The following is a 19,968-nucleotide window of genomic DNA, read 5'->3' as shown; positions in this document are numbered from 1 at the left end:
AAGTTCTGGAAGGATGCGCCAGGCAGCCGGTAGTGATTCTAGTTAGCACTGTGTACTTGATGGGATGCACTGGAGAGGAAGTTGCGCCCATATGCACTTGGGTACTTTTTTTTTTCTTTTTACAAGTAGCAACATATAGTAGTAATAAAACAATTAAGATTAAGAACAAACATACGTGCGGGAGGGGAGGGAGCTGTTCTGTTCCTCTCCCTGGAGGGCGAGTGGTGGGGGAGGGCGGCCTCTGATGGCTCCTCTGTTGCTTCCTCACCCAGAAGAAGAAGGGGAAGGAGGCCGGCTCAGGGGCTGCACTGCCCCCGCCCCGTGTTGCAGCCCTGCCCCCCGAGGCCCGGGCTCCCCACACCAGCTCCCCGGCCACTGCCAAGAGAAGCAAGGCCAGGGCCAAAGGGAAGGAGGTGAAGAAGGAGGTAAGGCTCGCCGTGCCCAAGAGCGAGGTCCCCGTGGGAACCCCAAGACGGGGTGAGCTGGTGTGCCTAGCCCCCGCGCCGTCTCGCCCCTGGCCAGGCTGTTTGTCCTCAGACCCACTGTGTGTCTCGATGTGCTGCCTCAGCACGTGCAGGCTTGGTCATCCGGCTTGCGGCCCCATTTTGCCCTCCCTCTGGCCTGTGGGGTGAGGCCAGCTGGACCCCCGCTGCACATGTGGCAGGTGCCCCTGCGGCCTGACTGTGACCCCGGGTTTCCAGGGAGGGCCCTAAGCAGCAGGACTTGGCATGGTGTGTCCTAAGCCGTTGGCCTGCTCTGCTCTGTCCCCAGAATCGGGGGAAGGGGGGAGCCGTGAGCAAGCTGATGGAGAGCATGGCTGCCGAGGAGGACTTCGAGCCCAACCAGGACTCGAGCTTCTCTGAGGATGAGCACCTGCCTCGCGGTGGGGCCGTGGAGCGGCCGCTGACTCCGGGTAAGTACCCGCGATGCCGTCTTGGCTCTGGTTGGCAGCGTGGGGGTGCAGGGGTTGAGCCCCCAGGGAGTGAGCGCGTGCAGGGGCCTGGTGTCTGAGGTGAACCGAGAGAGGCCAGTTTGGCAAGCTGGTGGGGGAGGAGGCAGATGGCCCAGTCTCACGGGCCGTGGGCCGAGTCTGGTCTTTGCCCTACTGAAAACAAGAAGCTGTCAGAGGTTGTAAGTGGAAGTCAGTGTGGTCAGATAGTTGGAAAGTGCTCTCTGACTGCTTTGTCGAGGACAGATTGGGGGTCCCTGAGGGGGACAGGGAGTCCAGGTAGGAGGCCCCTGTGGGGATCCTGGCGAGCGATGGTGGGCTACAGCGCCATGGGCAGCACGGTGGGAGGTGGGGTGGGTTTGGGCTTGTTGGGAGGGAGAGAGGGGCTGTGGGCTGGGTGGGCTGTGTGAGCAGATGAGAAGGGGCGCGGACGGGTGGTGGTAGGGTGGGCATGGAGGGAGCAGGGGGAGATCCCGTGCCGTGCTTTGCTGGCTGGAGCCTGGGGTGCCTGGCTGACAGCCCCAGGAAGCGACACATGCTTGGCACTTGGGCCCAGGGGTCTGGAGCTCGGAGGAGAGGCTGAGGACGTGATTGGGTGGGGCAGGTGCAGAGAAGAGGACGAGCAGAGCTGCGGAACGTCATCGCCTGGTCGCGAGTGTGTCCTCCGCTGTTGCTGTGTAACAAACGGCTCCTCAGCGGTAGATGGCAGCAGGTGTCCGTGGCTCAGTTGTCTGCAGGGCAGTGGGATGGCTCGCGGGACTGCTCTGCTCCGTGGCCATGCTGCCAGAGGCCCGTGAGGGCAGGTGGGAGCTGACGAGGCCTCTTAAGGCCTAGGTTCAGAATCGGCACTTGATCCCTCCTCCCTCGTGCCATTGGCCAGAGAGTCACATGGCCACACTCCGCGTCGAGGGGTGGGAAGTCCACGCACCCACGGTGAGGCTGTGGCAGGGATGTGGGTGCAGGCGGCGATGGACATGCGGGCCAGCCCTTCTGTCCACCCTGTGAGCTGTCCGGGTTTCTCCAGCCTGGTCACAGCAGGGTGGGGCCGGGTTCAAGGTCCCGCAGGGCAGGAAGGGTGGGCCCAGGAGTCCAAAGCAGTATGGCCGAGTCTGGCGGAGGAAAACTGAGGAGCGTCTGGATTTGGGGTGTCAGGAGCAGGCGACTTGAAAGCCAAGGGTGGAGGCAGCTTTGGGATGAGGACAGGCCGGGAGGTGGGGTGGGGGGCAGTGAGCGCGGACAGCCTCGCTGGGGAAGTTTGGCTAGGGGGGTTTGGCTTCCGCCAGGACCAGTGGCATTCCAGGTGGAAAGTCCTGGAGGTTTGGCAGAAGGGGTAGCAGTGGGGGCCGATGACCTGGAGCCTCCTGCCCAGGCCCGAAGGGTGGTGGTCTTTGGGGTAGAGGATGGGCAGCACGTGCAGGCTGTCACCCCCGGTTCTTCCCCGCTTGGGATCTTTCTGGAGGCCTGGGTCAGGATGGGGGGTGCTGCTCGGGGCCCCACCGTGTGTCCCTGCACGAGGCCTGTCTGGGCACATGGGTGGATGTGTGCACACACATGGCCTGCAGGGGGGAGGAGAGGTGGGGGGCAGGGAGGGCAGATCTCCCGGCTGCCCCCCGGCTCCAGCCCTGCCTCATTGCCGACCCCCCTGCAGCTCCGCGCTCCTGCATCATCGACAAGGACGAACTGAAGGACGGCCTGCGTGTGCTCATCCCCATGGACGACAAGCTGCTGTACGCCGGGCACGTGCAGACGGTGCACTCACCGGACATGTGAGTGGGGACCTGGGGGACTGGGCTGGGGGCAGCGCCGGGCTCAGGGCCCGAAGACCCTCAGCTGGTCCCGTGTCCGGGGTGCCGGTCCTCTGGGGGCAGGTGGCTTTGCTTCTCTGAGCTGGGTGAATGGCCCCGGGAGGGCGGCGCTCTCTGCGGGAGGGCCGGGGGGGCATGGCCAGCCCCCAGGATGTGCTGGCCTCTCTTGGACCCGCCACCCCTTGCTGTAGAGGGGAGGAAACAGACCCAGAAGGGGAAAGACTTGCCCCGGGTTTATATAGGGCGTCAGCAAACCCCCAAGCTCCGACGTCACACCTGGGGGGCCAGGAGTTGAGGTCAGGGGTCCCTCTGGGGAGGTCCACGGGGTCTGTCCCCTCACCCCGTACGTGCCGTGGCCTTGCAGATACCGTGTGGTGGTGGAGGGCGAACGCGGGAACCGGCCCCACATCTACTGTCTGGAGCAGCTGCTGCAGGAGGCGGTGAGGGGCTGGGTGGTGGGGCCCCTGAGAGGATGGGGGCCGGGGCCGTCCCTCGTCACCCCTGGCGCTCAATCCTTGGCTTTCCCAGATCAACGACGTGAGGCCGGCCTCCACCCGCTTCTTGCCGCAGGGGACCAGAATCGCGGCCTACTGGAGCCAGCAGTACCGGTGCTTGTATCCGGGCACCGTGGTCCGAGGTGAGGCGCCCCCCACGCCCTCCCCGGCACCCCCCTCCTCTTGCCTCATTCGGTCGAGCCCCAACCCTGACGGTGCAAAAACGGTGGTGTCGGCTCGTGTAGCTGAAGCTCACAGGGCCTCTGGGCCGGCCCGGTTCACGCGGTGTCCTCAGGCCTCAGGCCTCAGGCTGCTCCCGTCCGGCTGGCTTCACACCCAGCTCCTTGGGGGGCCGCCGTCTTACCAAATCCTGGCATCGGGGCAAGTCTCTCGATCCCCATCGAAGTCCTGGGGTGGAGCCTGCGCGACCGGCTTGGGTCACGCGGATTTCATTGACTGCTGTGGGTCTCATCCCCGACACTTAACGAGCGAGGTCGGCTTTCTGATTCCACATGTGGACCGAGAGAGGGGACGGTGGCCCCCCGGGAAAGTTACTCTGTTAGCAGAGTAAGAGATTGGGAGCTAGGCCGACAAAAATAACAGGAGCCCCAGAAGGTGCAGGTACGGGTTTCAGACAGACAGACACGGCAGATGCTCGAACAGCACCCCCCTTAGCTGTTGCAGACCCCACACTTCCAGGAGATGGGGATGTGGATATTCATTACGTTACAAAAAACACCCGTCGCCCCGACCAGCTGGCCCGTGCGGCGCACCCCACGGCCACCCAGTGTCCATGTAGACGCAGAAGGTGGGAGCGGGGGTGCCGGGCAGGAGGGCCTCTGACTGTGGTAACAGTTCATCGTGATCGGGAGCCCCGGAGCTTTCTGTCCCCCTGGACCACGATGGGGTCATCCTAGGGGCTCCCCCTGGTCATCCCTCTGAGAACTCCATCTCTCCGGCTCCTGGGCCACGCCCGTGTCTTTCTCTGCCTCATTCCCTCGTCATCCTAGAGTCTGCATAGCTTTCTGGGAAAGGGCGCGGGCGGTGAATCCGTCCACCACGCGCGTGCCTGAGACCTCTCTATTCCAGCCCGTGCTGCTACGGGCATTGAGCTGGGGAGACATTCTAGGTTGGAAATGATTTTCCGTCACCGCTTCAAAGTCACCGGTCTGTTGTTATCCGGCTTCCGAGGTTGTCTGAGAAGTTCGATGCCATGATTACAGCCAGGTCTTTGTAGATGTGCTTTTTCTTTCTGGAAACTGTTAGGATGTTCTCATTATTCCTAGAGCTGGAATTTCATGTGTGTGTGTGTGTGTGTGTGTGTGTGTGTGTCCGTGTCTCCGTGTCCGTGTGTGCGCACTGCTGGGGACTTGGGGGCGGAAGGCTCTGAAGCAAATGTCCCCTGTGCCTGGCGCCTGCCCTGACCCCCGTGGGCCCCCGCGGCGCCTGTATCTTTTTTCCTGTCAGTTGTCTGTTTCTTCACCGTTTTGTTCTACCTCCCGGGAGCTTTCCTTGGCTAACCCTGCCCTTCTGGCCCTTCCATTCTCTTGAATTTTTGAAATTCCTACTGTCATGTAAGAAATTCCTAAGAGTTTTTTCTTATTCTCTGAATCTTTTTTTTTTTTGAACGTTTGTGTCCTTGTTTTTATATTATTTTGTTTCATATGCTGTTGCTTGTATCCGTGTTACCTTTTATTAAACTTCTCGGAGAATGTACTGTTTCCATGTCGGGTCTCCCCAGCTCCCTTTCCTGAGTCCCCCTTCCTCCCTCTAAGGGGGTCCTGTGCTCTTTCTTCAGCCTCCCCTGACCTCTCTGGTCCGCGTCTGCCTCTTCTGGGAGGCTGTCCTTTCGGCCCTGGTGGTCCCTAGGAAGCAGATTGGAAACCGTGTGCGTGGGCAGGCTTGTTCTGTGGGGACCCCAGGTCCCAGCACCGGGGGTGCGCCTGCTGCCGGCAGGCACACCACCCACGGCCCTGTCCTCGGGGTCCGGCCGGGCATCTGCGTGTGGGAGCGGGGTGGGGGTCACCACCCAGCTCTGCTGCACCCCAGGCCTACACCCTCAGCCTGTCCAGTGTTGGGGTCCCCTGACCCCTGCCTTCAGAGGTGCTGGGTGCCTCCTGGGCCTGAGCCTTGGGGGGCTCCCTTGTGAAAACCGGCCTCCCTCCAGGCCCCTGAGAGCAGATGGGTGTGAAACGCCGTGCTCCCACCTGCCGCCAGCCCCTCGCCTGCTCCCTCTGTCCTTTAGGGTGCCCGCTCTTGCCTCCCCCCCTGTTGCTTGGGGGGGAGTCAGGACGCCGGAATGGGAGTGCTGGTGCTCCTGCTGGGACCGCATGCTCTGAAGCTCACATTCTGCCCCACTGTGTACCTGCCCTTGCACATCTCAAGCCCAGTGCTGCTTACCGGCTGGTTTCTGCTCGCCTTGTGCCCCTCCAAGAACGGGGTCCATTGGTCTCCCTGACTCTGCCCCTCTGCCAACAGGCTTGCTCGGCCTCGAGGATGATGGGGACCTGATCACTGTGGAGTTCGATGACGGGGACACGGGGAGGATCCCTCTCTCCCACATCCGCCTTCTGCCTCCTGACTATAAGATCCAGTGTGAGTGCCAGCCCTGCTGCCCGGGGGGCGGGGGGTGACCCCCACGTCCACACCTGGCTCCCCTGTGAGCCCGGCTCTGGGCGCTGGCCACCGTGTAGACCATTTACACCCATGGGATGGCAATGGCAGGAACCGTGGCTGGGGCTCCCAGAGTGGGCGTCAGGGAGGGGCTCCCGGGGCTCCCCAGGCCTGTGTCGAGGCTGGTCAGTCACCATTACTGAATGTTCCATGCTCCCCATGTCCACGAGACCACTGAATTCCTGCCTCGGTCCTGCGTGTAACATGAAGCTCGGGTTCCAGGAGGGGAGTGACTTCCAGGGTCCCACGACTAGAGGCAGGACTGCCTGACTTCTGGGGCTCAGTGGTTGGGCATCCTCCAGGTGGAAGGGGGGATCTTGGCTCAGCTCCACCCAGTCCGTTCATTCGAGGAGCCCGCATGGAGCTTTTTGTGCGTGCGCACACCTGAGTGCACCCCTGCAGATGGGGCTGCCCTCCCCAAGTGTGCAGCCCCTGCCGGCAGGCCACGTGGGGTCAGCGATGGGCTTATCCGGCCCCCGCCCGCCGTCACAGAGGATGCTCGGGCCGCCTGGAGAGCGGAGACCCGGGCCTGAGCCACCGTCTGTCCTGCTCTGCAGGTGCAGAGCCATCCCCAGCCCTCCTGGTGCCGAGTGCCAAGCGCCGCAGCCGGAAGACCAGCAAAGACACCGGGGACAGCAAAGATGGGGGCACGCCAGGGTCTGAGGAGCCCAGCTCCAAGGCACGAGGGCGTGGGCGGAAACCCAGCACCAAAGCCAAGAGCGGTATGTCGGCCCCCGCTCGGCTGAGGCCGAGGCACAAGGGCAGGTGTGGGCATGGCTGGGGACGGGCTGCATACCTCTGTGGGGACTTGGTCGCAGGGCCACTTGGACCATGTGACAGACTGGGAAACCGACGCTCTGGGAGGCACGTTGGTCTGTCGGGGGCAGAGCAGAGGTTTAGCCAGGGGGTTCACTCCAGCATTCAGGGACAAGTGCTAGGAGCCGAGATGGCCGGGGACCCACGTTGGGGTCACCTCCAATATGCTGACAGTGACTTGAGAGCCCAGAGCGGGCGCTGCTCAGGAACGGGCAGGGCCGGGCGCTGCTCAGGAACGGGCAGGGCCGGGCTTGGGAAGCCCCTGGGCCTGGCCTCACCGAAGCTTTTTCCTTCTCTCTTCTAGATAGAGCCGCTGTCCTGGAGGAGGGGGGCCCAACAGAGGAGGTCCCCAGTACCCCGTTGGCCCTGGAGCCGATCAGCACCCCGAGTTCCAAGAAGAGCCCCCCAGAACCCGTGGACAAGCGGGCCAAAGCCGCCAAGGCTCGGCCAGCGCCCCCACAGCCCAGCCCGGCGCCGTCCACCTTCACCAGCTGCCCGGCTCCTGAGCCCTTTGGCGAGCTGCCGGCCCCCGCCGCGGTCCTAGCCCCCGCCCCCCTCGTCACCATGCCCATCACCATGCCCGCCACCCGGCCCAAGCCCAAGAAGGCCCGGGCTGCCGAAGAGGCGGCCCCCAAGGGCCCCCGGAGGCCTGGGGAGGAGGCCGAGCTGCTCGTCAAGCTGGACCACGAGGGCGTGACGTCGCCCAAAAGCAAGAAGGCCAAAGAGGCCCTGCTTCTGCGGGAGGACCAGGGGGCTGGGGGCTGGCAGGAGCCCAAGGGCCTCCTGGGCCTGGGCAGCTACCCCCCGGCAGCGGGCGGCGGCGGCGGTGAACCCAAGGCCGCCCGGCCCAAGGCCGCGGATGGCGACCTGGCCCAGGAGCCCGGGGGCGGGCTCGAGTTCGAGGACTCGGGCAACCCCAAGAGCCCCGACAAGGGCCAGGCGGAGCAGGACGGGGCCGAGGAGTCGGAGAGCGGTGGCAGCAGCAGCGAGAGTGGTGGCAGCGGCAGCAGCTCCGAGACCGAGGGGGAGGAGGAGGGCCAGGGCGGCGGCCGGAACTGCAGCGCCTCCAGCTCCAGGGCGTCCTCGTCCTCGTCCTCCTCGTCCTCGTCCTCGTCCTCGTCTTCCTCATCCTCATCCTCCTCGTCCTCGTCCTCCTCCTCCTCCTCGTCCTCGTCCTCCTCGTCCTCGTCCTCCTCCTCCTCGTCCTCCTCCTCGTCCTCCTCCTCTTCCTCCTCGTCCTCCTCGTCCTCCTCCTCATCCTCTTCCACCACCGACGATTCCTCCTGCAGCTCCGACGAGGAGGCCGCGCCCGCCCCCGCGGCCGGCCCCTCCGCCCCGCCGGCCCTCCCCAGCAAGGCGCCCAAGCCGGCGGGCAAGGCTCGCTCCGCGGCCCACTCCCCGGGCAAGAAGGCGCCGGCGCCCCCACCCCAGGCGCCCCCCCCGCAGCCCCCGCAGCCTCTGCCGCCCAAGGCTCAGGCCGGGGCCGGGGCCAAGAGCCGACCCAAGAAGAGAGAGGGCGTCCACCTGCCCACCACCAAGGAGCTGGCCAAGCGGCAGCGCCTGCCGTCCGTGGAGAACCGGCCCAAGATCGCCGCCTTCCTGCCTGCCCGGCAGCTCTGGAAGTGGTTCGGCAAGCCCACCCAGGTAGCCGAGGGCGGGGGTCTGCCCCTGCGTGCCCGTCCTTCCATCCCGCCCACCTGCCCAGCCCCCGCACCAGGAGGGGAGCGGTGAGCCGTGTGGGGCGATCCCACGTTATACTTGTGCCCCCCGAGTCTCAGAGCGAGGACACCCTCTCTGCTGGGTCCGAAGCCGCGTCCTCCCCAGAGCAGTGCTGCCTGTGGTCTTGGGCCCAGACCCGCCCCCTGCGGAACACGGGCCAAAAAGCAGGCAGGGACCCCTGGGCGGGCGTCCAGTTCCCATGCAGAGGGGCTCTCAAAACCCCACAGCCTGACTCTCGGCGGGGCTCTGTGCTGTCGCCTCGCGGCAGAACGTCCCTCGGCCTCGGGGTGACCGTGGCGGCGACCCCAGCAGGAGGCGCTGCTTTCCCCACGTTTGCCGGCAGAGGTCCGAGGCTGGACCAGCTCCCCACGCACCCACGGTGGAGCGAAGGGAGAACGTTCCGGTTGCGCAGGTCTAGGGTCAGTCGGCCAGTCCTGTAGTAGAGGGTGATTCTCCAGAAAGAGCCCTCGCGGCCTACCCTGTGCCCTGTGCACACATGGATGTGCACCACACATGCACACAGGCCCCCGAGAAGCTTCCGTGTGCAGGGGGGATCAGCCCCCAGGGTCACCAGTCCGTCCCGTGCCCCTGGACAGGAAGACTGGCTGCTTGTCCGGAGGTACAGCTCGACAGCTTTGCCCGCAGCGCCCGTCCCCCCAGTCCCAGGCGGTCTGTACCCCTCCCCCCTCCGGTGCCAGTTCCTGCCAGGGCAGGTATGGGGACTTGGGGGTTGACAGCGCCGAGCTGGTGGGGTCTGACAATGCACCTCCTGAGACCTTGGGAAGCTGCTGGGGGGTTTATGTCGTGTCCGCTCCCTGAGGTATGTTAACAAGGCCAGAAAAGTGGGGGAGAGGTTCGGAATCGAGAGCCCAGCTTGGGGGCTTCTGTCCCAGCAGTGGCTCTTGGGGCCCCTGTGCCAGTGCTTCTGGAGGGCTCTCCAGAAGGCGTGCGGAGCAGGGAGTCGGGGAGCGCGCAGCACCCCGCCCCCTCTCAACTCCCGCTCTCCCCACGGCTTCCCTGCTTCGGAGGCACTAACTTGAACCTGGGGCAGATAATCTGCTTTTCTGACCCCGCGGAGTCTAAGTTGTCTGACTTTCAGCCCGCGGGGGTTGCTGGCTCCTGGATGAGAAAGCCTCTCCTGGCAAGGCCACCGCTGGGGACAGCAAGTTTGAGCATGTAGGATCTTCCCTGACAAGCTGCACTCAGACCTTCCTCACCAGGCCTCCTGGAGCTCTGGTCCCAGCAGGTGCTCCTGAGCCGAAGACGAGCACATCCTTGCTGTCTCCCCTCCACCGGGATTGGCTCCTGCCCTGTGTTAGCATCAGGGCCCTCACTGCTGCAGTGGACAGAGCCCAGGGCCAGACTTATTGGCCACTTTAACAGAAAAGTCCAGGGGGGTGCAGCTTCAGGTACAGCTGGATCCAGGGGTTTGGAAAGCTGTCTTCAGACCCACTGGTGGGTCCGTGCTCCAGGCTTTAGTTGCTCCTTCCTGCTTTCGCACTGGTCTCTTTCCCTCTTGGCAGCAAGCAGTCCTGGTAGCTTCCAGCTCGTGTTCTACCCGCTCAGAAGTGACAGGAGGGAGGAAGGATCTTTTTGCAAGGGGTTCACGCTGAAGTTGGTAGAATGTCTTTGGCTTGGGTGCCGAGCCCACCTCTGAGCCAGTCACCATGCCGGGAGGAGGACCGGCTGTCCAGATTGGCCAGGCCAAGTCCGGTGCTCGCTGCAGGGGTGGCATTGGCCCCACTGGGGAGCCGCGTGGATTGAGGAGCAAGGGGAGTAGCCCCGGAATGCCAGAAACGTAACAGCTGTCAAAGGGGTTGGTGGAGAAATCATAGCCGTCCACCTCAGCTTGAATTCATCTTCAGCCTTGAGCCGAAAAAAATTTGAGCAGTTTGTAGAACGTGCAGGCGATCAGTGACAAGGACATCAAAGTCTGTCCCCACGGGGGGTCTGAGAAATTAAAAGTAGAAAAAGGGGCTGCTGGAGAAGGTTGAAACGAGCATGTAGGTCTCCCCTGTTTAGGCGAACTGGCTCGGAGTCACCCGGCTGAGTGAGTTTTAGATCTTAGTTTGAGGAGATCGCGCACCGCTTCCATGGGAGGGCTGAGCTTTGCTGAGGTCTGGTCTCTCGGGGAGTTGCCCCCAGAGCTGCCTGGGGCTATGGTGTGTTTTGGGGTTTTGGTGTGTTCCCTCCTTGGACCTGCTTGTCTGTCCCTGTGCCAGCCTAGGAAGTGTTTGTTGAGTGACTAAGAAAAACCCAGCATGCCCTGGGCCCAGCAGATGTGGGCCTCGTGCTGGATCCTGCGGTCCCTGGGCCGACATTAGTCAGGGGCTTCCCCTGGGGGTTGACATGGTCCCAGGGACAGCCCTCGGCCCATGCCCCCCACTCCCTCGACCCCGGTCAGGCCACCTGGGCAGCTGACTCCCGGCCGCACGCTGCCTGTGGGGGTGTAAGAACGAGGCTGCACGGCCGATGACCTGTGGCCCCAGGGGATGTGGAAGGCTGTGTGACAGCTGTGGGGGGTGGAGCCCTGTGCTCTGTCCAGAGGCAAAGCTGGGAGGCTGCGCTGTTTCCCCACTGGACCTCACTGCCCCTGTCTGGAAGTCGGGGGTCAGGAGGGGGCTGCTGGGCCGGGCCGCGCGAACCTCGTGGACAGCAGGTGCGAGGTCTGCGGGCCCTCCCGGGGGTCCCATGCCAGCGCCGCTTCGGGACAGGGAACGGAAGTCCCTCTTAGTTGCGGGTCCTTCGTGTCACTGTCGGACACCCAGTGGCAAAGAGATGAAGAAGGCTCCCCAGCTGGAGCGGGCAGGGGGTCTGCTCCCTCCCAGCCCGCCCCTTGCAGAACCCCAGAGCTCGGGGATCAGGCTGCAGGCGGCAGGGCTGGCCTGGGCTGGCCCGGGGCCCCCTGACACCCCCCTCCCCTGCTCCGTGACCCACAGCGCCGCGGCATGAAGGGCAAGGCCCGCAAGCTCTTCTACAAGGCCATCGTGCGCGGCAAGGAGATGATCCGCATCGGGGACTGCGCCGTGTTCCTGTCGGCCGGCCGCCCCAACCTGCCCTACATCGGCCGCATCCAGAGCATGTGGGAGTCGTGGGGCAGCAACATGGTGGTCCGCGTCAAGTGGTTCTACCACCCCGAGGAGACCAGCCCGGGCAAGCGCCTCCACGAGGGCCAGGTGAGGCCGGGTGGCCAGAGGTTGAGGCCGGGGTGCCTGGCTCCGGGGTCGGGCGGGGCCGCGCCAGGCTCACCACCCCCCGTCTGTCCCACACGCAGCACTGGGACCAGAAGTCCGGCCGCAGCCTGCCCGCGGCCCTGCGGGCCTCCAGCCAGAGGAAGGACTTCATGGAGGTAGGGCACGGGGTGGAGGCTGGGCCTCTCAAGCCCTCTGCACACAGCTTGGGGGTTGGGGGAAGCTGGACTCCAGTGGCGTCCGGCACCCCGACCCCAGCCCCGTGTCTGGCTCTGATCTGCTGTCCGCCGCGCTTTGGGGCCCTTAGCCTGAGGGTCTCTCTGTCTTGGTCTGTGTGTCTGTCTCGGGATCTCTCGGTCTCTGCGTCGCTGGTGTGGGGTGGAGGGCTCTTCGTCTGTCTCTGCCCTCAGGGTTTTCCCTGGTCCTTCTGGCCGGGGGGCGCTCCCTGTCTCCCGCCCGCCCTGACGCCCGCCTGCCGTGCCCGCAGCGCGCCCTCTACCAGTCCTCCCACGTGGACGAGAACGACGTGCAGACCGTGTCGCACAAGTGCCTGGTGGTGGGCTTGGAGCAGTACGAGCAGATGCTCAAGACCAAGAAGTACCAGGACAGCGAGGGTCTGTACTACCTCGCGGGCACCTACGAGCCCACCACGGGCATGATCTTCTCCACCGACGGCGTGCCTGTGCTCTGCTGAGCGCCCAGCGCCCCGGGGCCAGCGGGGGCCCCTCGCCATCACTGCCACGTCTCGGGGGCCACGTGCGTTGGTTGTGTGCATGCAAGTGTGCCCTTGGACGCCCCAGCGTGCGTGTGTACACGTGTGTGCCTGTATGCATGCACCTGCGTGCACGCGTGTGCACACGTCCCCAGCCCCCCCCAACCCCCGGTGCCCCTCCAGACGGGGCTCCTCTCAGCTATCAGGGTATGGCTCTGCTGGGCCCCCCTCCGGGGCCTCCCCTCCAGCACCTTGTAAGCACTTGGCCGGGCCGGGCCCCCAGGACCCAGGCGCCTCCAGGCTGAGGCCGAGGCCCACCGGGGATTCAGTGGGGAGGGGGTTCCCAAGGAACCAAACTGACACTCGCTCGGGGGTTCCCGCTGCTTGAGGGCCCTCCCCGGGGCTCCTAGTGCCCGAGCCCCCTCAGCACGGAGCCCCACCCCAAGCCTCCCGCCATGACATGGGGCGGGGTGGCCGGATGGATGCCCACCAGCCTCACCGACCAGGCCAGGCCTGCTCTGGGCACCGGCCGGGGGCCCGGCCTCTGCCCTCTCAGGACGGCCTGGACTCGGGCGCGAGAGCCAGGTGAGGGTGGAGCCCGGCAGCCTCGGCCAGGTGCCAGGCAGGGGGGCTGCGGGCCCTGAGGCCCCAGGGAGGGCCCACCCCTCCCGGTCCGGCCCGTACACTACACACAACCCCAATGGTGCTGAAGTCCTTGACCCGGCCACGCCCGGCCCTCCCGCCCAGGCCTCGGCCCGCCCGGAGGGAGCGGCAGTTCTTATAACCTGTACAGTTTTATTGTACCAAGAGACTCTTCCCCGCCCCTGTATCATATGCCTTTAAATGGAGTCAACTTTTTAATTATATATATAAAGATAAATATATATAAATATATATAAATATAAACTTTTTAAAACTGTGAAAAAATAGCTATGAAATTATAAAAAAAAAAGCGAACACATTCTGACGTGCAGAATATTTTTTATTTCCTATTAGATTGTGAGTGTCTAGCACCCAGCTTCACGGGCCCCCCTTGTCCCGAGCACACCCCGCCCCCCCCGCCCCCCCTGGCCCAGGTGTACTGTACTCGCCCCCAGAACGGAGAAGCAGTTAGGGAGAGCAGAGGCTGAGGAGGGGGAGAGGGGGCCGGCCGGGCGCAGTGGCCCCGCTCCCCCGGCTCGGCCCCGAGAGCACTTACCAGCCCCCGCGCCTTCCAGGGGGACGGAGGCCTCGTCCAGACAATCTTAAGGGAAGGAAAAGCCAGACTTTGGTTTTGTTTTTTGGGGGAATTACTGTTTTCCTTTTTTTTTTTTTTTTTAAGTTTCTTTTGGAATTTTGTTTGTTGGCGAATTCTGTGTGATTTTTTCATAAAAAAAGAAAAGAAAAGAGAAAAAGCTATAATCGGAGAACTGCCGTTGTCTGGAGTGGTTCATTTCGAGGGCTGGGGCAGGGGGTGCGTGGTGCTGGGCAGCGGCTGGGGGGCCAGGAGCGGGGCACCGCCGCGGGGCTGTTTACACCCAGGTTAATGTGCATGAAGGGCAATGAGTTCCTCAGTGGCCCTGGCCACGTCCCCAGGGGCCAACAACCAGAAGTGGCCAGTGGCTACGGTGTTGGGTGGCTGAGATACGGGATGTGTCCCCCGGGGCCGAAAGCGTTCTTGACCCATGCGAGGCTGCAGGGTTTGCACCCCATCTCCCCCTTGAAAATGCAGAGATCGGCACTCCCAGCATGCCCACATCTGAAGACCACAAGAACAAGGCCGGTGCCGGTGGTCTGAGCGGTCCTGGGCAGGTGTGGGGACGCAGGGCTGCACCCTGCAGGGCTGGGGGAGGCTGGGCCCTGCCCCTGGTGCTGCCGCCCCCCTCCTGCCCTGAGGTCAGCTCTCAGGCTGACCCCACAGGTACCTGCCCAGCGACCCGCCAGGGGAAGGACCCTGATGGGCCTCCTGTTTCAGAGAAACCGAGTCACACGACAGCCGGCGGCCACTCCCACACGCAGGAGCAGTGCACTGGCGCCACCTGGTGGCCCCTGTGGTATCGCCTCAAAGTCTTGGCTCCCAGGGCTGCCAGGGCACCCACCTGGGGGCCTGGGGGTGATGCCTGCCCAGTGGGTCCCGGTGGGTGGGTCCCCGAGGCCACAGGCCCGGAACACAGCCCCTCTGATGGCCAGCCCCCCTCCCCAACCCTTCTCCAAGGGACCCACGTCAAAGAGTGGACCAACACCCCTGCTTGGGGAAACTAAGGCACCAAACTGTACAGGAAGTTGTTCATATCACACGAATCAACAGCACAGCTGGGACTCGAACCCAGAACCCTCAGCCTCAGGTCCTGGCTCCGTCCCTGCGGGCAGGGGGCAAGCTCCGTCCCCTCTTTGTCTTTCTCCCCGTTCAAATGGATGGGATGCAGCCCTTTTCCCTGACCTGAGGGCCAAAGGAGCACCAAGGTGCCCTTCACACCCGTGACGCTTCCAGCTCCCACCCCCAGCTTGCCCCCTACCAGGTTCACAGACACCCTCCCGCTACCGGACTGGTTCACCCCTGCCCACCCCCTAGGAACTTCAGGCCACTTTGCAGATGAAAGACTGAGGTCCCAGCCATGTGGGTGGCCCCGCCCCACCAGGACCCCTTCCCCCACCACCAGGGAGCCAGGTGGCGGGGGCAGCCCCCACCCACACAGACGCTACTTGGAGGCAGCAGCTGGGCAGTTCTCTGCCTTCATCTTTTAATGGCCAGTGCGGTACAGTTAGTGGACAGACGGGGGGGGACAGGACACGGAGGGGCGGGGTGTTCACGGGTGCCATGGGGGTGGCAGGGCAGGCTGTCCTCCCCTGGAAAAGCCCGTCTTTGGCAAGATGCTGCAGAATCCCCTCAGTTCGAGGGTCCCGGCTGGGGAGGGACCCCGCACCCCTCCCTCCTTGCAGGGACTCACGTCCCTCCCTGGGCCTCAATGGATGAGGATCAAGGTCTCAGTCAAGCGGTGACTTCAGCCGGGGTGTGTCCCCTTGTGGTATCACAGACGGAGGAGCCAGAGACGTGGACAGGGGTCCCCGGGCAGGTGCAGACCCCCAGGCCTGTGGTGTCAGGTGGGTGCCCGGGTACTTGGGGGGTCTCGGTGTGGGCTGGGGGCACCCAGGCCGGCGCCGAAGCTATGGTCGTAGACCACGGTCTGAGGCCATTCAGACCCCAGGCTACGGTTCCCTCGTGGCAAGTGCATTTTGTTTGGGAGAATCAGTGTTTAGGAACCGGGGGAGGGGAGAGGCCCGCTCCTTGAGGACCTCTTATGTCCATGAGGAGGGCTCCCTGGCGGAGGAGGGCTGGGGTCGGGGGCCATGGGTGGGGGTGGTCTGCTCTCCTGGCCGGGGAGGGCTGTGACCCTGGGGGCCACCGCACACAGGGGGTGAAGGGCAGGCACGGGACAGAACGGGGAGCACAGTGCTGGGCGGCCCCGGGTGGCCGACGGCTCAGCAGAACCCTGGGGCCGGAGTGACGGGGGCGTGACTGGCACGGGGAGGCGGCCGGGGCCCCACAGGCACTGCAGGGGCGGGGGGGGGGGCCCGGGGCCTGGGGGGGCAGGGGGCGCCCGGGCCTGGCTCAGAGGCCGGCGGGGAAGGAGGAGTTGGCGGAGGCGTGGAAGCAGCTGCTGGGGGCGTCCCGGGTGAGGCTGTAAGTGCAGTAGGCCACGGCGGAGCCCAGCGTCAGCCCCGTCATGTAGGACACGGTCATGGTGTTCCCTGCGGGCGACACTGGGCCTGAGGCGGCAGGCAGGGCAGGGCAGCGGGGGCGCTCAGAGGCCCACCCGGTGGCACTGACACTGGGCCGGAGGCCCCGCCGCGGCCCCTCGGGCATGGAGCGGTGACCACGGCCCGCCCCCCAGGGAGGCGGCCATCCGGGCACCGTTACGCCCGTGGCGAACTCGGGGGGTGCCCCAGGCCTTGCCTGCTTCTCTGTCTCCAGCCCTCCATCTCCACGTGCTTCCTTGCCATGGACAATCCGGGACGTCTAAGGGCTTCTCGAACCGCTGTGCCCAGAACACACTCCGGGGCCCCATCCCCCAACCCCCCTCCCATCTCAGTGGACGGCGATCTTGGCACAGCCCCAACCCGGGGACTCCTTCTCGACCCCCGATCCCTGTCTCACACCCGGTCTCTCAATCCACCCGCCGGCCCTGTGGGCTCTACCATCAAACAAACATTCGGGTCCTGCCCCTCCTCGGGCCTCCCCCCCCTACCCTGGCCCCCCCCCCCCCCCCCCCCCCCCCCCCCCCCCCGCGGGCTCTGCCGTGGGCTTTCGCGAGGGCTATTCCCTTGCATTACCCCGTGGCTGGCTCCCTCACCACTTCCTCTAGGTCTCTGCTAGAAGTCACCTCCTCGGGGAGGCCTTCCCAGACTGTCCCGTTTACATTGCAAACTCCCCATCCCGACGACCCCATCCCATTTCTCTGCTTGGTTTTTCTCTGTCATACTTACCACCACTCAATGCGCTACACGACCCCACAAGCGCAGGGACCATTGCCCCATGCCCCTGGCGCCTAGAACAGGGCCTGGCACGCAGTCGGGGCTCACCGAGCAGCTGTGGGATGCATGAGGGAATAAGGGAACGTGCCGCCCCTATGAGCTCCCTGAGGCTGACCTGACTCTGCAACCCAGACGCACCTGTTGGCTACGTGGCCGTGGTTTTTGTGGGCCTCCGGGCCTTACCTGCCAGCTCGCGTTGCTTGGGGCTCACTTTGCCCGCCGCCAGGATCATGGGCACGCTGCCAAAGTAGCCGTTGCTGATGCCCATGAGCAGAGAGAAGACGCAGGGCCAGGCCGGGTGGCGCAGGGCGGGCGTGCCACTGGGGTAGACGCACAGGATGAAGAGGGGGATGAAGACCACGCGCAGGCAGGAGCAGGCCAGCAGGTGGGTGCCCCGCCAGTCCATGGGCAGAGCCGCCAGGATCTGCGGGGAGCCGGGCGCGTTGGCTCCCCGTCTCTCCTGAGCCCACTGCCCCTCCAGTCTCTACTGCAGCCCCCTGTCCCCAGACGCTCCCAGCTCCGGGTGTGTCCCTGTCCTTTGTCGGCCTTGACTAGTAAATCCACCAAATCCCTGTGACAGCAACACACGGTCCTTGCTGCGTGCCTGGCGTCCATCTGAACACGGCACGGGAACCCCCACCCTGTTCAATCCTCACCGCACCCTCCCAGGATGGGCTCCTGACCCCGCTTGAGAAATGAGGCCCTCGAGGCTGCGAGGGTCAGGGTCACCTGCAACAGTTCTCGAAGCAGGAAGTAGCAGGATTAGGAGTCGAGCCCACTAACTAAGCCTTGCTCCCTCGTGAACCAGACTTGTTTCTCAGACCGCTCTGCTGTGTGAGCTCGGGCAGAGAGCTTTCCCTCTCTGAGCCTCACATTCTTCGTTCACCTGAAGAAGGCCCATGTCAGGCCTGCCCCAGAGACGGCAGCCTTGATCTTACTCCAGCCGGGACTCCTGACCCTGCGCTTGTAGCTCAGGGCACTCTGCCCACGTTCTTCTGGCCCCTTTGAGGTGCCTGCTCCCTGGGAGTACTTCCTGTGCTGTCTATGGAGACCTGCCCCAGGGACCCGTTAGCTACAGGGCACAGACACAAGGAGGATGCTGGCGCCGGCCCTGTGGGAACGGCCGACAGTTGGGAGCTGCCCTGCAGGGTCGCTGGGGCCGCCCGCGGCGGGGATGGCGCCGTGGCTCGGCTGCCCCCCTCCCCGCCGGTGTCCTCAGCTCAGGGCCTGCCCCTCCCCACGACCCTCCCCAGGGCTCCCGAAGGGCCCGCCCCCACGGTGCCCCCTCTTCCCCCAGGGGCCGGGGAGGGGCTGCAGGCCTGCCTTGCCCACGAAGTCGGAGAGGTTGAACACGGCCATGATGAGGATGGGCAGCCACTCGCCCAGGACGCAGTGGCGGACCTCGGACTCGAGACCCGGGAACAGGCACAGCGTGATGAAGTAGGTCACGGCGATGGAGAGCATGTCGGCCCAGATGGCGCGGGCCACGGCATAGCGGTGCAGCAACAGGGCTGTGGGCGGAGGGCCAGGGCTCAGGGGTCAGCGCCCGCGTGGGCCCCCCGGGGCAGGGGCGCCACCCGCAATGCCCAGAGGACCGCCCTGCCCGCCGCATCGCCCGCCCCCACCTCTGAAGGAGGGCCAGCTCCGCGTCACTCTCGGCTGAGGCACATCAAAGCGCGTGTAGGCGCCCCCGCCGCCGGTCACCTCGTGGGCCGGGCTGTCCTTCGGGGACCCGCCGTCGGCCAGGCCTGGGCCTTGGTGCTCCTGGAGGGAGGACGGGGCCGGTCGGGTGTGGGTGGGGAGGGGCCCTCCAGGCTCCCCGCCCGCCCTCCCATCCCCCACGGCCCCTCAAACACAGAGCTCCCTCCAGCCCCCGAGCCTTTGCACTTGCTTTTCCCTGGACCCTTCACATCTCCCGTCCACTCGGGTCAGGTTTCCACCCAGAGGCTGCTTCTTGGGGAACCTTCCTGACCACTGAGGGGCCCTGTCCCCACTGCAGGCCTTGTCCCAGCACTGACATGGCAGGTCCCCGGGCGGCCCCTCTGGGAGGACTTCGCTGCTGAGGACACCGAGGGGCGCAGGGGGCTCCTCCCGCCCGGCGCCCCGGGGTCATCCCTCAGGCTCCAGGGGCCGCCCCACCCGCCGCCACGCTGTCCCTCCGGGGCCGTGCAGCCCTGCTGCCACCAGAGGGCGCCCCGCCCCCCAGGATGGCTCTGGCCGGCCCGCAGGGCCTCAGGCCGCACGCGCGCGGAGGGCAGAGCCTGGGTCCGCAGACGGAAGGGGGCCCGCGGGAAGGAGCCCCAGACCACAGCGTGACGGAGGCCACGGCCGGAGGAGCCGGGCCGGGACCTGGCAGGGGCAGCGCGCGGCACACTCACAAAGTGGATGTCGCCCGCGGCGACGTCGTGGTGCACACGGTAGCCGGCTCTGCAGCCCGGACGGTTGTCGCGGGGCCGCGCGGTGTGCGAGAGCACGAAACGGCTGCGTCGCACCAGCAGGTGCAGGAGGAAGCAGAGCAGCTCCAGGCCCGCGGACACCAGGAAGAAGATGAGCGTGCTGGCCCGCTCGTCCGGCAGCAGCAGCTTGGTGAGGATGCGGCTCAGGGACACCATCACGCCCGCCGTGCCTGCGGTGGGGAGGGTGCCGTGCTGGGCCTGGGCCCCAGCCCCCACTCGGCACCCCCAGCCCTTCCCCGCCCCAGCCCCGCACCTGCCCCGACCCTGCCCTGACCCCGGCCAGGCCTGCCCCGAGCCCCGCACCTGCCCCAGCCCAGACCTGATCTGCCCCAGCCCCGCACCTGCCCCGGCCCAGACCTGATCTGCCCCAGCCCCGCCCCTGCCCCGGCCCAGACCTGGTCTGCCCCCCAGCCCCGCCCCTGCCCCGGCCCAGACCTGATCTGCCCCCAGCCCCGCCCCTGCCCCGGCCCAGACCTGATCTGCCCCCAGCCCCGCCCCTGCCTCGGCCCAGACCTGATCTGCCCCAGCCCCGCCCCCGCCCCGGCCCAGACCTGATCTGCCCCCAGCCCCGCCCCTGCCCCGGCCCAGACCTGATCTGCCCCCAGCCCCGCCCCTGCCCCGGCCCAGACCTGATCTGCCCC

The 19,968-nt window shown here is 65.6% G+C and overlaps 2 protein-coding genes across 3 annotated transcripts in view; one reads left to right on the top strand and one right to left on the bottom strand.

Moving 5' to 3' along the window:
- The window catches only part of TNRC18 (trinucleotide repeat containing 18), an 84,141-nt gene extending 70,867 nt beyond the window's left edge, over window positions 1-13,274 (top strand). Inside the window, exons 20-30 of the mRNA XM_032394045.1 lie at window positions 273-425; window positions 772-913; window positions 2,598-2,715; window positions 3,119-3,194; window positions 3,283-3,391; window positions 5,727-5,843; window positions 6,479-6,643; window positions 7,042-8,381; window positions 11,396-11,632; window positions 11,731-11,805; window positions 12,135-13,274. Of these exons, the coding sequence (XP_032249936.1) occupies window positions 273-425; window positions 772-913; window positions 2,598-2,715; window positions 3,119-3,194; window positions 3,283-3,391; window positions 5,727-5,843; window positions 6,479-6,643; window positions 7,042-8,381; window positions 11,396-11,632; window positions 11,731-11,805; window positions 12,135-12,341 (2,739 nt within the window). The 3' untranslated portion in view covers window positions 12,342-13,274. The remainder of the gene's footprint in view (window positions 1-272; window positions 426-771; window positions 914-2,597; window positions 2,716-3,118; window positions 3,195-3,282; window positions 3,392-5,726; window positions 5,844-6,478; window positions 6,644-7,041; window positions 8,382-11,395; window positions 11,633-11,730; window positions 11,806-12,134) is intronic.
- Window positions 13,275-15,948: 2,674 nt separating this feature from the next.
- The window catches only part of SLC29A4 (solute carrier family 29 member 4), a 26,361-nt gene continuing 22,341 nt past the window's right edge, over window positions 15,949-19,968 (bottom strand). For both annotated transcript variants that reach the window (XM_032394156.1, XM_032394157.1), the window contains exons 7-11: window positions 19,250-19,497; window positions 18,497-18,635; window positions 18,195-18,382; window positions 17,055-17,295; window positions 15,949-16,088 (exon numbers count right to left, since the gene is read on the bottom strand). In XM_032394156.1, coding sequence (XP_032250047.1) covers window positions 15,949-16,088; window positions 17,055-17,295; window positions 18,195-18,382; window positions 18,497-18,635; window positions 19,250-19,497 — 956 coding nt within the window. The remainder of the gene's footprint in view (window positions 16,089-17,054; window positions 17,296-18,194; window positions 18,383-18,496; window positions 18,636-19,249; window positions 19,498-19,968) is intronic.

Source organism: Phoca vitulina, unplaced genomic scaffold, assembly GCF_004348235.1.
Source record: "Phoca vitulina isolate PV1807 unplaced genomic scaffold, GSC_HSeal_1.0 scaffold79, whole genome shotgun sequence".
Taxonomy (NCBI): domain Eukaryota; kingdom Metazoa; phylum Chordata; class Mammalia; order Carnivora; family Phocidae; genus Phoca; species Phoca vitulina.
The sequence above is the reverse complement of the archived record's forward strand: the minus strand, read 5'-3'. Positions and strand labels throughout refer to the sequence as shown.